We start from the raw sequence: 15,980 nt of genomic DNA, 5'->3' as shown, positions 1-15,980 counted from the left end.
TATTGACATAATTTCTAAGTTCTGATAAATGAATCACTCTTTCCTTCTGGCTTTCCAAGCAGACAGTTTTTTTTTTTTTTATTGCTCCATTTAGAGTAACTTGTCGATAACCCATACCTCCACTCTCACAGCCTTATTTGACACACTTCCTTTTTGGAAATAAACAACTCATTAATCTGAAGGTTTTAGAATTTTTCAGCCAGTAAATGATAAAAGAGTGTTTTTAGTAAAGATGAGAAAACTGGTTTTGTATTATTAGTTTAGCCAGACTGTATTTTTTATATTAAAACAGAGAAATACCTTTTCCCCATAAATTAAACAATACAGTATATTGTACAAGATGATCCCAAACTGTATTTTAAACACTGAAACACAAAATCATAAAACTGTTCATAAGAGAAAATATTTTTATTACGTTGTCTAAAGAGAAAATACCATTTCAAGTCAAATTGTATCCCTTTTCTTCTTCAGAAATCCCATAATCCAAAACAAAATTCTAAACACAAAAACTACACAATAAAACTACTTTGAATTTCAAAGTATAAACTGAATTCAAGAGAATTTAAGTTTAAGGTTCTTAATGCTACAATATCACAACATGATTTTGTCAGTCCTGATCAAGTTACAGTTGAAAATGTAACTACTTCAAATGTTTCAGTCATATAAAATAAAAGATTTTAAACCACAGTACATATAAAAACAAACAAACATACATAACATTCATCAAGGAGTGGAAATAGAACTACAATAACAGACAGTATGGCCACCAACACAGAGAACTTGTATTCATAATGGCTACAACACACCGCAGATTTAAAGAGTAGTTGGTTCATGAGCAGTGCAAGAATTCACACACACACACACACACACACACACACACACACACACACACACACACACACACACACACTTCATTGCGACCTGTAACTCACAATCGTGTAACAGCAGAAGTAATCTATATCCCAGTATAGTTACTAATATTGCTCATTGAAAAAGATACAAATAAGAACATATCTTAATAGCAAGTTCACAGCTATACTACCTTGCGTTCAAATAAAAAAAACATGACAAATTTGTGTATCAAACAATGCAATGATCAAAGCACGTATGCAATTTGCTCCAGTCTGAGATGCCAGTAAATAATAATAATAAATAATCCACCACCCAACATTTTCTACTAGATAAAAATCATGTTAGTCGTTATAAGAACCATGCTGCATCACAAAACATGGCTCATGGGGCTAATTTTGTAGTTGTGTGTATTAATGCAGCAAATCTGTTTTTCATAGCAATTTTAATGTAGGATGATTTACTGTGATCCTAGAGGAGCTTACAGTGTGCACTAAAAACACTACTTAAGCATAGTTGACCTTCTAATTGACCAATATTCACAGTATTATGGTGTGAAAATGCACAGGTTTCATCAATAGCAATCGTGATAATAAGGCAGCTTACTGTCCTATACTTGTTTTCAGAATGACTGGTATAATTAACTCTTTGAATTCCTTTATTACATCACCCTGTTTTTTTTTCCTAACTCCTAACTCTTAAGTCCTTTCATTTTCAAAATGACATATCTGAATGGAATCCTTTATATATTATTGCATGAGATTTTAATCTTTCTGCTTAATCTGATGTAGTAGTGGTGAAAAAGACGATTATCATGCTGCACTTAAAGTGGTTGTTTACCACTCACTGAACAAAGCAAGCATAAAAAGCATACAAACGCTAGAATACTGCTGCCAAATTTAGAATAAGGAAGACCTTAGATAGCATCATTACTATGATTACTGTGATTTTACTAACATTCCAAACATGTCCTTGTTTTTGCTAGAAAAGTGAGAAACCAAGTGTTGAATCCCATAAATACAGGTGTAATTTATCTATAAACAACTAAATGATGATTTAAATGTGTGCTGTTTATTAGGCACTTTGTGCTTTTGTATTCAAATTACTTTTTAAGTAGTAATTTAAGCTAGTTTGTAGTTTGGGGATGTATCAAAATTAATAATACAGCTTTAGTGCACATTACATTCATAATCCAATAATCAACCGCTATCAGACTTGAACACTAACTGTGTCAGATGTCTTCTCAGTTATCTGACTCATGAGCCAGTTGCTCAAGTTAAAGTTAAAGCTGGGGGAAAATATACTGTGACGTGCTGGGTTAGTGGAGTGGAAAAACAGAAGCAAACATCTAAGAGGTGTTAGATTGAGATGCATGTCAAAAAAAATCATAACAATCGTAACTGCCAAACTGTAACTGTAGGAAGAGTTATATGATATTGCACTCATAATAAAAACACAAGATACACTCTGTTAACAAATGTTAAGGCAGGAACGTAAATTAATCAATGTTTGGCAGCTGAAGCCCTATCAAAATATTTGAAATTGCCAGGTAGGGTGAGGCAGAGCTGCAGATAAGAAAAGAGGTTTATCCAGCAGTAGCAGCACATTATAAGCCATCAGTTTGTTTTCTGTGGTTTACTTTACTTGCACCCCTCCTCTCCACTGCTGCACTGTGTATGTGTCTCTGCTGAGCTCGGCTTGTATTACAGAGACACGGATAAAGCAGAGGGTAGGCCAGACAGGTGAAGAAAGTGTTCCTCGAATTGATGGGAACTTATTACATGTAATAAATGTGTAATAAATATCAATGACTGTAAATCCATCTACACAGTTTAGTTTAGTTTAACCAGAACCAAGCAGTTATCCAGTGTGCTCCTGGCACTGTCAATACTGATGTCCGCCATGATATTTTCTCTCCCCTAAGCATTTGTTTTTACTCTGCTTCTTAACATGACAGACTATAGAGGTGTGGACCCGAGTCGGGTCTCTCACAAGAGCAGAGTTGAGGAATGCTCATAAATCAAGAGTTAGCCAACTGCCAACCTAGCAGCCAACTGTGAAATGCCGGGGTCGGGACTAAGTTGCATATTTATAGTAGATAAGCTCATAAAGGTTGATGAGGAAAATGTGTAGTTAGCCATTGTAAGGCACAAAGATTATTTAAATGGAGAAAGAAAAATGTGCACCGATTTTAACTATCATATATGACTTTTTAATGCTTTAGACCATTTCAAATGAGGGATTTGGATACTTTTCTGACAAAAGCTAAACTTTCCTTGTCAGAAAAATCTTTTGGTTTTTTTGCATGCTGGTAACACCATGAAGATTGGACGTAACTCAAATGTTTCAGCTAACTCTGAATGCAGCTGCTGGTTTAATTTGATTCTAGTATTTAAACTAAATCAAAACAATGTGCATTTTGCATGCTCAACATATTGTCTTCTGCATGTGTAGCAGTTTTCCTGCACTCTGGTATCTGTAAATATAGCAAAGTATTTTTGGTCACAGGAAGGCTTTCTATTTAAGACTTCAACTTAATGGCTTGCCAATGTCCACAGTAACATTCACATAGAGAGGCATCCTCTCAACTGATAAAGTCTTATATGAGCAGCTGTTGAGTCCATCTTTCCTCCATGACTGTGGTGTTCGACCCAACAACCTCATCCTGAAAAGCACAAATCCATACTATGAAATGACCTGTAACATGCTACACACACGTTATTGCCATCTCTACACTACTGACCTGTCCCGGTTTACTTCATTGCCACTGTCTCGTTTGTGAAACACCATCGTGTAGCGAGCTACGTCAGCGGGCGGCCGAACGATCTTCATTTTCTGTAGCTCAACCCTGCATGAGACAAAAACATGCATGCTGAATGAATACGTACTACCAGCAATGTTTAAAATGTAGTCATGTTTTCACTTATTCATGCCTCACCTGATGCGAAGGTCATCATCTTCTCCACCCCAGCCCCAGTATGCATTTGAAAACCCATTCACTTTAAAAAACTGGTCTCTGCTTAAGGCAGTGACTCCTCCAAAGTAGCCTTTATAACGCAGCCTGAAAGTGAACAAACATGAGAAAAAAATTAAAGACAATAAAACCTCTGAATGTATCATCATAGGAAAGAGAATGGCACATGTGGAAAAACAAAGCATTGCTTTTTTCCATGACTCTTCATGACTTACAGTAAATTTCCTCTTAGTCATTCTTACCTGTATCCCGTTACATTGCGGCCAACCACCAAGTGTTTGGGCTGCATGTCACAAACATATAAATTATGATCATTTTCAGGTACCAGGTCCACATCATGGAAGATGAAGCAATCCCAGTTGTAGTCTTTTAGTGCCTCCAAGTATCCAATATTTAGTAACTTGGCACGATTAAAAGTTACATCACCAGCCTTTAAAAAAGAAAAAAAGAAAGTACAAAGATTACAACATGCAAGACACTGTGGAAAGTTCAGAGCTTGTTGCAGATGTCTGTGTTCTCCTGGTGTATGTGATGGGCTGCATTACTCACTGCAAAGAAAAAAAAAAAAAAAAAGGCTTTTACATGTAAAAGTGATTAGGGACAAAGTATGATTTAATGCTGCATATCTTTCTTTATCAAGAATAAAGCTATTCATTACTGAAAGTCACCCTGAAAGTGCCAAAAAAAAAAAAGTGTTCCTCTAGTCCAGTTTTGGGTTCCTCCTGTACAGAAGCCATAAGGTGGGTGAATTCATTTCATATCTAGGGCTACAATAATTCACTGACTAACTCAAATAACTCCATCCATCCACTTTCCTCCGCATATCAAATACAGTGATCCGGGGGGGTGGAGTCTATTCCCAGCTACCATAGAGCAAGAGGCAGGGTACATTACTGGACAGCTCGGCAGTCTGATGCAGAGCTATCATAGAGAGACAGATGACCAGTCACACCCACATTCAAATCTGTAGTTAAATTAGAAACACCAATTCACCTAACCCCACTAACTGTGGAGTGTAAGAGGAAGCTGGAACACAGAGGGTTAGTGTTAGGCTGAACAACAGAAACTTTGCTCATAAAGCCCCCGGCCAGATGGTGGTTTGAATTGAGGGCCTTCATGTTGTGAGGAAACAGTGTTAACCACTGTGCTGTCCAACTCCAGCTCGAACTTAATCATATAAAAAAAATAAAAAGAAAGAAAAACCCCATACATAGGCCATAAAATTTTAATCCACTGAGTGGGACTATTAAGTTGGACAGCGAACTATTATTAGCATTGATAAGATTAACATCTTTACTTATTCTTAACTTCTCCGCAAGAAACTTTGGAGACATGAGAGAACAGATCAAATCTGACATACTTGCTTTTCCTGTTTGCAGTCACTACATACATGCAGACGCACCCACCAAATCTATGTCAAGATGCCAGTCCCTTTTGGAGGACTTTTAATGGAATCAGTTAACAAACACTACAGCTTGCTGTGTGGTACTGACTGTCCAAGAGGTTTGTGCTTCAGTTTTAGTGATTGAAATTCTAGTACTTTACTAACAGGGGTGCCTGTAGTATTTTTTTTATTGGGATGGGCACATGGGGCCATTCGGCTGGCACATCAAAAACAGAATTTCCAGTTTAACTATGCTGTTGTCAAATATAGGTTACTTGAAAAATATGGCAAAAAGAGAGAGAGAGAAAAAAAGAATAAAAAAAAGAATATGGCTCGTTAGTTTCTTGCTATTAAAAGTGGATATCACTGAAAATAGGTACATATGAAAGCAGAGCTGAGAATCATTAAAGCCATGAGCAGAGGCAGTTTAAGATTCACTCTGCCAGTTAAGTTCAAGAGCTAAATTAAAGTTAACTCCAAATAAAAGTATTAGATCATGTAAGAGTGTGAACTGTTGCCTGTTGGTTTTTCAGAACACAGTTCCTTCAGTGTTACCGGTTATATTTTTCCTTTATAGTGTTACAAAGTAACACTATGTATGTAACCAGGAAGTTTCAACAGCTTTATGCAAAATAAAACAGAAATGTCTGTTCCACAAGCATAAGAACTGAATTAGCATGACCTTATATAAAAACTGTGCACAAAGGTGACAAATACCTGCTGGATGACATAAATGGCATAGTGTAGTTGCTGTCTCTGCAAGAAGGGGTGCAAGTGATGCAGGAGGTAGAGGAGGTGTCGCTCTCGGTTGCGATGAGGGATGAGGATTGCTACACTCTGCCTCGCTGTGCAATCCGAGGGCTCATACTCGCCTTCATTTACTTCTTTGTTGTCTTTCTCTACATCCTTCAGTTTCAGAGACGACTCAAAGGACAGTTTCACAGCCCCCACTAGAGAAACAACATTCACATTAGGGCTGCACGATTAATCGTTAGAAAATGGCGATCTCGATTCATACTTATGTGCGATCTCATTTCCAAATGACAACGATTTTAAAAAAAAAAAAAAAAAGAAAGAAAGAAAAAAAGACGACGACGACTGTACCGCGTTTTGATCCGGGGCGTAATCTGCATGAAAACAAGCGCTCACTCTTCCTGCTCAACAAATGACAAGCCTTATACCACGTGATACAGAAGCTGTGCCATGTGATGCTAAAATTAGCAGGGAAAAAACAACGGAGAGCACGTCAGGGATGACGAGAAAGTGACAGGAGAAAATCCGTTCCGGTCAACCACTCAAATATCAATATCGGGAACCTTATACAGCGCTTCCCTATACACGTCGAACTCCCGCAGGCACAAAGAAATTACGGAGGCTATTACTTATCACCTGACCAAAGATATGGCTCCCATCAACACTGTGCTAAACGAGGGATTTAGGGAAATGATCAACACCCTAGACAAACGCTACACAGTGCCGTCCCGCAACTATTTTTCTATTGTTGCACTACCTGCTCTATACACGCAGTGTTGAGCAATGGTGGAGACGGAATTTCAAGCAGTACAACAACAAAACGTGAGACATTTGTTGTTTTTATGTTCAGTCTCAACTGTTACGAAGTTGATGTGCAGTTAATAAGTGCAATAAATATTTATACTGGAAAAGAAAATCGTGAGAGAATCGTGATCTCAATTCTAAGCCAAAAAATCGTGATTCTCATTTTATGCAAAATCGTGCAGCCCTAATTCACATGTTTAACAGTGAACATTTGTTTTAATGTGTATTAACACTTGTTAACAAACTAACATAAACAATCTAACATAAAGGGTTGATTGATGGATTCCTTGAGTTACATGGTAGTTCTTTCATCTATACAAAGGCATCTAAATAGCATTTTGTTCTATACTTACTCAGCAATGGTGACTCCTGAGGGCACTTGGTTTTTTGTGGTGGTGTATTTATTTCATTAGCTGCTTCTATCTGCAAGTCGACCTCGTTCCTCTGACTCTCTTCTTTGACATGAGTTTGTTGAGTGCCGGGGTAATGCCAGATAGGTTTCACCATCTCTCTTGAAAATATTGCTATCCATGCCAGTACTGACAGCACAAGAATCAGCAGTATGACGTACTTGCTCTTGCGTGAAATCTTCCTCGAACTTGAACAATAGCCCATGGCTATGTGACTTTGCTGATGTGAAGGCAGAAAAAGTGAATGTAGATTCTGTAAGCTATAGTTTACGCTATTTCTTTCACAAAGAACGTTTCAGCAAAAACAGTGACAGCCATAGAGTCGCTGACCAGTCATCCCATGCTGATGAGACATGCTCCTTGACTATATAGAAACTAATTATTATAGTCACTATAATATAGAGCAAGCACTTATTTGTGAAATTCCATTGGTGAATCAGAAAACTCCACTTTTAGACGGGGGGCCATAAGCTTGGGCACTCCACCAACTGGGAATAGATGAACAGAAAATAAAAATGTTAGAACCAAAAAAAGGGTGCATTTTTGCTTGGAAACATGCAACACATTTTGAGGGCAGGTTTTAGCTAACAATATGTGACACATTAGCAGGAAAAGCCACATTAAGGAACCAGCTTACCGTGTTACTTGAACTGATACGTGTACTTTCTGAACCTGTATTACCACTTGAGCAGATTATTGCTCAGATGGTAGTTTCACTGGTAAAGTATTCATTACAGAAAATGACTGCATAATAAAACAAACTATCCCGTTTCAAAAACAGAAAATGCCCGAAGATATAGAAACAGCTGATAAGTTGATCAAAACTGTGGACTGCTTGTTAATAGTAGAAATTTTCTTTAGATCCTCCTGAGAACCGAGGGAAAAAAAAGCTGAACCTTTTTTGTGATTTCCTTCCTCTTTCGAACTAAAAGAGCCCAGCCAAACACACGAGAGACCAATTGAAAGCCCTGGATGGCCTCCATTGAGTACATCAGGATTTAGTAGGGTAGCTCAAATAAGTCAAAAGACATAGACCAAAAACAAATGTCCATTACAGAGGAGATTAATGAATGGGCTTTTTTTTCTAGGTCTCCTATTTAAACCAAAAACATGTAAAACAGAGTAACACTCCAGTTTCATTGACATACTACTATAATAATACACTCTCTCCATTAAATCAAACACAGATGCCATCAGCTGACATAACAATTAACGCTAACTCTTTTTCCGTTAACATTATTATGATAATTTTTTAACTCGCAACCAGCGACAAACAAAACACATGAAAGCCATTATGCTATTGCTAGCATGGTTGTCCTCTCTTGGGATGCTAGCAGGATCGTTAGCAGGAAAGCGTTTTACAATTTAAATATTAATGTTCTGCCATTTTTAGTAAGATTTCTCTGAGTTAATTTTGAGAACACAGTCAAGCTAACGTCGACTAGTTCGTCCATAACACGAGGTGCAGATCAACGAAACAGTACCTTTTTGTTTTCCTTATACTTGTGCCAGCTCCTCTCTCTTTTGACTGCAGTCCTTTTTATGATTGCAGAAGCTCACAACTTACACGTTGATGCCCTCACATAAACGCCACCTGTAGTTATAGCTTACCTGCTAGCTAGCTGACGAATGCGGATATAACGGCTATTAAAAATAAAACATTAGCATTAAAAGAGACACGTGTCTTGGAAGCCGAGTACAGTCTGGCCTTATTTCAATTTAGCGCAAAACACCAATTTCCTTACCTGATACTTAAGTAGCCTTTCATAGACTACAACATCGCTGTAATTAGCCCGTCTACAAGCCCACCAGTCAAGTAAACGTAAATTAGTAAGGACTTCCGTTCCACGCATTTCATAATAAAGTTTTACCTTTAAGACCTTGAAGAGATCTCGGGCGGCGGGGGTTTAACGGTTATATTATTTATTATGAGTAAATCTTCTTTAATTTCTGCTTTTTATATTATTTGCTTATGCCTCATGAACGCCGTTTTTCTGTTGAGGCAGAAAGTCTGCGAGTTGATGATGATGATGTGCGTCACATAAATACTTCCGTTGTGAAAATTTCAAAATTGAAGTTTGCGATCTGTTGATGACACCAAAAACTACTGGAGGACAAAACTCACGGATACATTTTTAACTGTTGTTACGTTAGTTTATAAATTTTCACTACTATGCAGTCATTGCTCTACACACAGTGCTTCTGATTCTGCTCATATTTCTAAAAAAAAAAAAAGCAGAAGAATCTCTAACAAGATTAAAAGGTTTTATCTTATCTTTATTCCCACTTAAGATGTCTTATAAATGACTTTAGCTTAATTTGTGTCTATTCTACCTATGCAAATCGGTATAAATTGACTATAATATGGACTTGTTTATTTATTTGAATTTGGATTTTGTACTCGGGGTTTTTAATTTGTTTCTATTTGTTGTTGTTGTTGTTGTTGTTTTTGCTAATTCTGAGCATTGATGGAGAGTCATAAGTAAACAGCTTGTAGAAAAGCTAAATGCAACAGCACTACAGCCTTTGAAAGTTTGCTTTCCAGTCTTTTCTCTTTCCACGTTTAATTTTGTGAGATTTTTATGTGAATAAAATATGAAAGATTTAGCTTAAATAAACTTTGTGAAAGGGTAAATTTCTACTCCACTGTAGTTAAAATTCAACCAAATTTCCTATTTCCACTTGCAGGTGTGCCAGTGTTTTCCATTTGAATAATTACAGTACTTTGACAAAACCCTCTCCTTTTTCAGCTAGGGCAAGCTTTGACAGATGTGCACAGCATGCAATGCTTCCTGGTTATTTTGCTCAGTCTATGGTTCATCCCACCCTAGAGTTCAGATGTCAGCAACATGCTGGTCGTGCTGCAGAGCTATATTTGAGCCTCTACAGATAAAGCTCGTTTCTTCCTGTCAACAGAGGAGTTGGTTGTCCAGCTGCACCTCAGTCAGTTTCAGGTCGAGTGTGGTCCTGAATAACTGAGCACACTGACCTCTTATTGAGACATGTGGGAGGTCTGGTGCTTGTGAGATGCCCTTTTACCTTATTTTTGTAACATAGTGTACATGTATTATATTACATTAATATGCTATTACATAGCTCGTGGGATTTTATTATATTTTGAGACTTGGATGTGGGGTTGTGGTTTTGACTTCAGTTGTAGAGGGCACTGAAACAATAGATGTCACTACTTTTCAGAGGAATATTTCCTTGGCTGCGTTCCTAGATGGTGGTGTTGAGCTATAAATTTTCCAAGTCTTGGCTTTCATGTTCACACAGTGTGGGCTATATAATTTCTGTTTTAATTAGTCATAAAATATGACTGGACTTTCATCTAAGTCAGAAAAATAGACAACGTCAGTGTACTGACACTAATAATATGTAAACCATCGTGGCTATCTCCGCCTTTATTAAATACACACATTAAACATTCACAACAGGAGAATTAAAGAAACAATTTCATTTCATAACTGGCCAAACATCCATTAACAGTATTCATTTGAAACATGCACTTCCTTCTGGTGTAGCTCAGACTTGATGAACTGACAAGAGACATTTTTGACTATATATTCAGATTGAACTGCTGAAACTCAACTATATTGTGGTTTGTCATTTACTGACCAGTTGAGGTCATTCCAAAGTAATAATTTTGATTAAATGTGGGGTACTCTAAAAAACTGGATTTGTCCTTTTTTAATGTCTCCCTGTATTCATTTCTTTTAAGGGTTGTAAATGTAATTTGTTGTATTGAGTTTCAGGAGATTCTGCACCATCAAAGAAGTCTTACATTATGATACCTTCTCTATTGTATTTCACTTTTGTGTTGATAATTTCATATACATGTTAATACTCAGTTCTCTATCCTTTATCATTCTTAAGGAGTTAAACCTTAATTTAAAGTAGAAAGTTCACAAAAAATATCATTAGCTTTGTAAAGGTACAAGGTGCTCTTTCACAATATTCTGGTAACAAATGATAGGATGTTTTTGAGAGCAGACTCCACATAGCCACTATTATACTATTATTTGTGCTCAGTACACCCACGAACATGTACATTTATGGGTGTACTGTATCGTCTGTTCAATAAACGTTCAGTGATTTGTTAAACAGCTTTATATGTAAAAGTATCTCTGCAGCCCTGAAATAAACACGTACCATAGAGTTTAGAAAAGTTACAGATTTTACAGTTGGCAAGCAGATGGCTACTCCTCACACCACCATTGTAAAGAAATGACTGCAGGGCAGGATTACTGCACGAATGACATTAACATGCGAGACAGGCCTGCACTGTTTGCAGTTGTCAGATACTTGTGATAAGCAAACCACAAGCAGAGCAAGTTCTTAGAAAGACCAGAATCCCCTTTAGTCAGTGTGTTCACCAGATTTTCTAGTAATAAGATCTATTTCCAAGAGAATTTAGGTAATTTTTACTTGCATCTTGGTTCATTTTTATTATATACATAACATTATAGGTAGTTAGTTTGTATTTTACAAGCTCATAGTGTCATAACAAAATACAATAGAGGGAATATAGGAGGATATTTATCAGAGGAGGGAACATTGTGCCACAAAACAGTGCGAACGCCTTTTAGAAAGTGGATAATCCTTTAAAGAACAGGCAACAATTGGAAATTTTGCTTGTATTGCTGTGTTTTACCATATTAGCAGAGTTAACATTAATCAGAAATACTAAAAGTAACAGAATTCATAGACAGTATATTGTTTTGACTGATCATTCTGATAAAATATGGAGAGGGAAAAAATTTAAAGAAAAAAATCTACATTAAAATAAATTCCAAAACAAAGTCTAAAAAAATACACTCCTACTTAATTTGGATCAGTGAAGGTGACACATCAACACCTAGCAATCACATCAGAGAACTCCTCCTGGACTCCTCGAAACTCAAGGACAAAGTAACTGTTCCACTCCCAAAGCTCACCCTTGGCCTGTGCTTTCCTGAGGCAGTGTCGTAGTCATTGCCATTGGTCTTGACGCTGATGGATGAGGAAGGAGTTGAGGCAGAAGAACCACCGAGGCTGCCGGACTTTTTTCTTGAAGTTGTGCTGTGTTTTAATGTAGCTTTGGCAGCCACTTTGAAAGCATGGGCTGCAGTGCTGCATCTGACTTCCTCAATCGTGTTCCTGGAGGGTTTGAAGAGGATGATGTAGACCTTGTTGAAGAAGATACAGGCTAGCATCCCAAAGCTAGATGCCAGGATAGCAATGACCTCCACAGCTGAAACAAACTTGCCGTAAGTACTGAAGTATGCAGGAATAAAAGAGATCCAAACAATAAAGAATATGAGCATGCTAAAAGTAATGAACTTGGCCTCTGTAAAGTTTTCTGGAAGTTTCCGTGACTTAAATGCAAAGAAGAAACATATGGCTGCCAATATGCACGTGTAGCCAATTAAAAACCCAAGAGCCATCACAGAGCCCTCATTGCATGTGATAAAAATGATCTCATCGATGTCATGATTTTGGTAACTAGAAGGAGGGGCGTTGTAAAGCCAGACCACACATATCATGACTTGGACAAATGTGCACAGAAACACCAGGAGAAACTGCAGATTCAATCCCCACCATTTACGATGGAGACTCGTAGGAATCTTGGCCTCAAATACCAAAAGGACTCTGTTAGTTTTGACAAGGATGCAGGAGATGCAGAGAACAAAACTGACCCCAAAGGCGGGTTGGCGTAAACGGCATGTCCAGTCTTGTGGCTCTCCAATAAAGATGAGAGAGCTGGAGAAGCAACAGATAAGTGAGAAAAGGAGCACATATGATAGTTCTCGGTTTGTGGCCTTCACAATTGGGGTGTTGCGAAATCTGACAAAGACTCCAATCACAAAGGCTGTCAAGACAACACCCAGTACTGCACATATAGCCAGAGCTATCCCAAATGGTTCTGTCCAGGAGAGAAACTCGACTTCCTTGAGGAAACAGAATGTGTGGTTCCCGTTTGACCAGGAGTTATTTGGACACTTGGCACAAACACTGGCATCTGTATAAGAGAAACTGTGTTAAAACTCTATCATTCATCAAGTCTAACATTAACAGAGAGTGTTTTGCATCTACCTACATACCTTTATGATTACTGTATTCACCATCAGAACACTCTGTGCATTCAAAGCAGCAAGTAGGCATGCTGTCTATGATCCCCTTTCTTGTGCCAGGTTCACAGTCCTCGCTGCAGTTAGAGAATGGCACCTTTAGAAGATAAAATAACAGGAAGGTTAATGAGAGGGGTTGATTTAGATGGGCATTCAAATGTAAAATAGAAATAAAGAAATCCCCCAGTACTAATTTAAAAAGAAGTCTACGTTACAGAAGCGGAAGGCATGGGACTTCACACACACCATCTTACATAACAGAGACTGAAGCAGACACCACCTGACTTATGGATGTGGAAACTATACCATACATGTGAGTCTCAAATACTGGCCCTGTAAGGTGGGCCATACACTGCATTTCCAGTGGTGGAGAGAAAGGAGGCCAACAGGGGGACTACTTCCCAGATGGCAAGGGCTAAAATGCAAAACTCGGAGCTGAAAAATGGTAATCCACAACCACAAAGGTGACATCTGTATTTAGCTTCACATAAAATCACAACTTTAGTTTTGGTTCACTCTTATTGCTCCGATAGTACTTATGCAGGCAGCTGTTTTACCTTAAAAAGTACCATTTATCAGCTGAGACACTGATAAGTCAGAGCCGCGTTCCCTTGTTTTTCCTCAATGACAAGAAATAACAGTGTTTTAATGGATATACAAAAGAGTTTCACTGACCTCTGTGCTATAGCCATTCCAAAGAATCTTTGTCCTGTCAATGAACAGCTTGGCTCCTCTCTTGGCATGCATGTTGTAATATCCAACCTCCTCAAAAACCACAGAGCCATCTTCAGTAGACCTGTGCCAGTTTATAATGGTGTAATTTGCTTCCATATCTGAGTTCTCGTCAAAGCGCATCTTTTCTCCCATGCTGTTGGTGTAGTTCAAATGCCTAAGCTGCTTAAGGACCTGAGAAATAGAAGAACATGCTTTCATCATTCACACATTGGCATATCTAATATTTAACTCCTTTTATTAAACATAAATTAAATACATTGTACCTGCCATGCTTCCATTTTTTTTATATCTGCGCAGGAATTGTTTGCAAAAAGTCCACGTCCAGGTGTGCATGTGAGTATGTCCTGTAGCGCCTGTGCTATGGAATAAACTGCAACATAAACGTTATAGGAGATACGAAGGTGTTTGTAGTCCAGGTATGGTGTTTCAACACTTGCGATGTCCTCCTCACCACTACACAAAGGCCTGAAACTAGTGCTGCCATTCTCACTTTCTTGGAATCTCGGGCTATCTTCTAGATAGCAGTTGAAAGTTTCTTCCCAAAACTCTCTGACAAATTCATTATGACTGTCTTTCTTTGGTTGGACGTGCCGTAAGAACTCTCTAAAGCCAGGTATACGACCTGCCTTTAGAGCAAAACCAATAGTCCCTGCCATAACATCAAGATATTCTGGTTTAGCAACAAGGGAGGAGATTGCCCAAGCTTCACTGGCTAACCAGATCCGATCTGTGATGTTTCTCCTAACCATCTCTTTGATTAGAGGTTCGACATCTGGGCCACTGGCGAACACAACGATTACTTTAGCTGTGGAATTTTCAATCCTGTCAGCCAGTGCTTTGATTTCGTGATCCTCAAAATACTGAGAAATAAGTTCATTTAGATGAATGCAGATGTCTCGCTCTTCCATCTCCTTCTCAAACTTTTCAATCCCTGGACGCCCATACTCATCATCGGAGGCCACAGCAATGACCCAGTTCCACTGAAAGTACTCAATAATGTCTGCCATGGCTGTGGCCTGGTACTCATCTGTAGGAATGGTTCTCATGAAGGACTTGTACTGATTCTTGTTGCTCAGTAGGCGGCTAGACGAGGCATAACTGATCTGAAACAGGAAATTGCTCAGTTAATCTATCAGGTTTTCATTGCATCTTCTTAATTATCTTTAACCACTTTCAAATCATTTATTGAACAAACACGAAAATCATTATATGTAGACTTAATTTTTATGGATGTAGATAATGAAGTAATGATGTGTTGTTGACATAGCTATTACCCAGCAACTCACCTGAGGGATATAAAATAGACCCAGCAAGTTTGCAACTGCTGTGGAGACAGCAGATCCAGCAGCTCCTACTACTGCAATGGTTGATGGTATGTGATCAGTACAGTTGCAAAACTCATCTAAATTTAAAGAGTCGATCTTATTTTGGGCCACAAAACTTAGGGTGGCTTCCAAGGCTTTTGACACAGTGTTGCAAGTGTCAAAAATCCTGTAGCCCAGCGTGATGTTGGGAAGGAGCGTACTGCTGTTGTTAATCTCTTCAATCGCGAAAATCATGGCCTGGAGCCAACGAAAACCACGGAAATTGAACCTGTGCAAAGAAAAAAGGCATGAGTATGACACACTTGGTTTGCAAAAGGGTTTTTTGTTACCTCAGAGCATAAATTACCTGACACACTGAGTGGATTCTGGCCGGGCTGCAAGGTCTTGATCTTTGGATGCAATGCCAAAGTGTAAGGGGAAAAGACCTCCAAGTAAAATATCACCAGTCATCTGTGCTCTCTGGTGGGGTCCGTACGTTGAAATCACATAACTGGACCCCAGCAGTGTCAAATAATACAGAAGCAGTCTCATCTTTTTTTGTCTTTGATTGGATACGATTGTTTTCTGTGACTTCCTAGGGTGAAGAAAATTTCAATATTAACTTCTCCCATCAATCTGCCTGCTGGGTTGTTTTGT

At 38.3% G+C, this 15,980-nt stretch overlaps 2 protein-coding genes across 4 annotated transcripts; both read right to left on the bottom strand.

Annotated features, from left to right (window-relative positions):
* Window positions 1-393: 393 nt before the first annotated feature.
* On the bottom strand, window positions 394-9,062 carry b4galt4 (UDP-Gal:betaGlcNAc beta 1,4- galactosyltransferase, polypeptide 4). Of its 3 annotated transcripts, none has more exons than XM_085288896.1 (7): window positions 9,046-9,062; window positions 7,118-7,662; window positions 5,925-6,157; window positions 4,066-4,253; window positions 3,788-3,910; window positions 3,593-3,697; window positions 394-3,514 (listed from the first exon to the last, which is right to left on the bottom strand). In XM_085288896.1, exons 2-7 carry the CDS (start codon window positions 7,377-7,379, stop codon window positions 3,379-3,381), a joined length of 1,047 nt encoding a protein of 348 aa, XP_085145022.1. In that variant the 5' UTR covers window positions 7,380-7,662; window positions 9,046-9,062; the 3' UTR covers window positions 394-3,378. The 3 variants fall into 3 exon arrangements, with proteins under 3 accessions (XP_085145022.1, XP_085145020.1, XP_085145021.1); XM_085288894.1 differs by lacking the exon at window positions 9,046-9,062 and adding an exon at window positions 8,920-9,019; XM_085288895.1 differs by lacking the exon at window positions 9,046-9,062 and adding an exon at window positions 8,659-8,893.
* A 2,604-nt stretch (window positions 9,063-11,666) lies between these two features.
* On the bottom strand, window positions 11,667-15,875 carry casr (calcium-sensing receptor). Its single transcript, XM_085287932.1, has 6 exons — window positions 15,691-15,875; window positions 15,306-15,612; window positions 14,283-15,122; window positions 13,960-14,190; window positions 13,258-13,381; window positions 11,667-13,175 (listed from the first exon to the last, which is right to left on the bottom strand). Exons 1-6 carry the CDS (start codon window positions 15,873-15,875, stop codon window positions 12,040-12,042), a joined length of 2,823 nt encoding a protein of 940 aa, XP_085144058.1. The 3' UTR covers window positions 11,667-12,039.
* Between the last annotated feature and the right edge of the window lie 105 nt (window positions 15,876-15,980).

Source organism: Mchenga conophoros, linkage group LG10, assembly GCF_057382185.1.
Source record: "Mchenga conophoros isolate Kocher_MC1m ecotype Shallow Benthic linkage group LG10, M_conophoros_male_GT1.1, whole genome shotgun sequence".
In the NCBI taxonomy this organism is placed as follows: domain Eukaryota; kingdom Metazoa; phylum Chordata; class Actinopteri; order Cichliformes; family Cichlidae; genus Mchenga; species Mchenga conophoros.
This window is presented reverse-complemented; position numbering and strand designations above follow the sequence as displayed.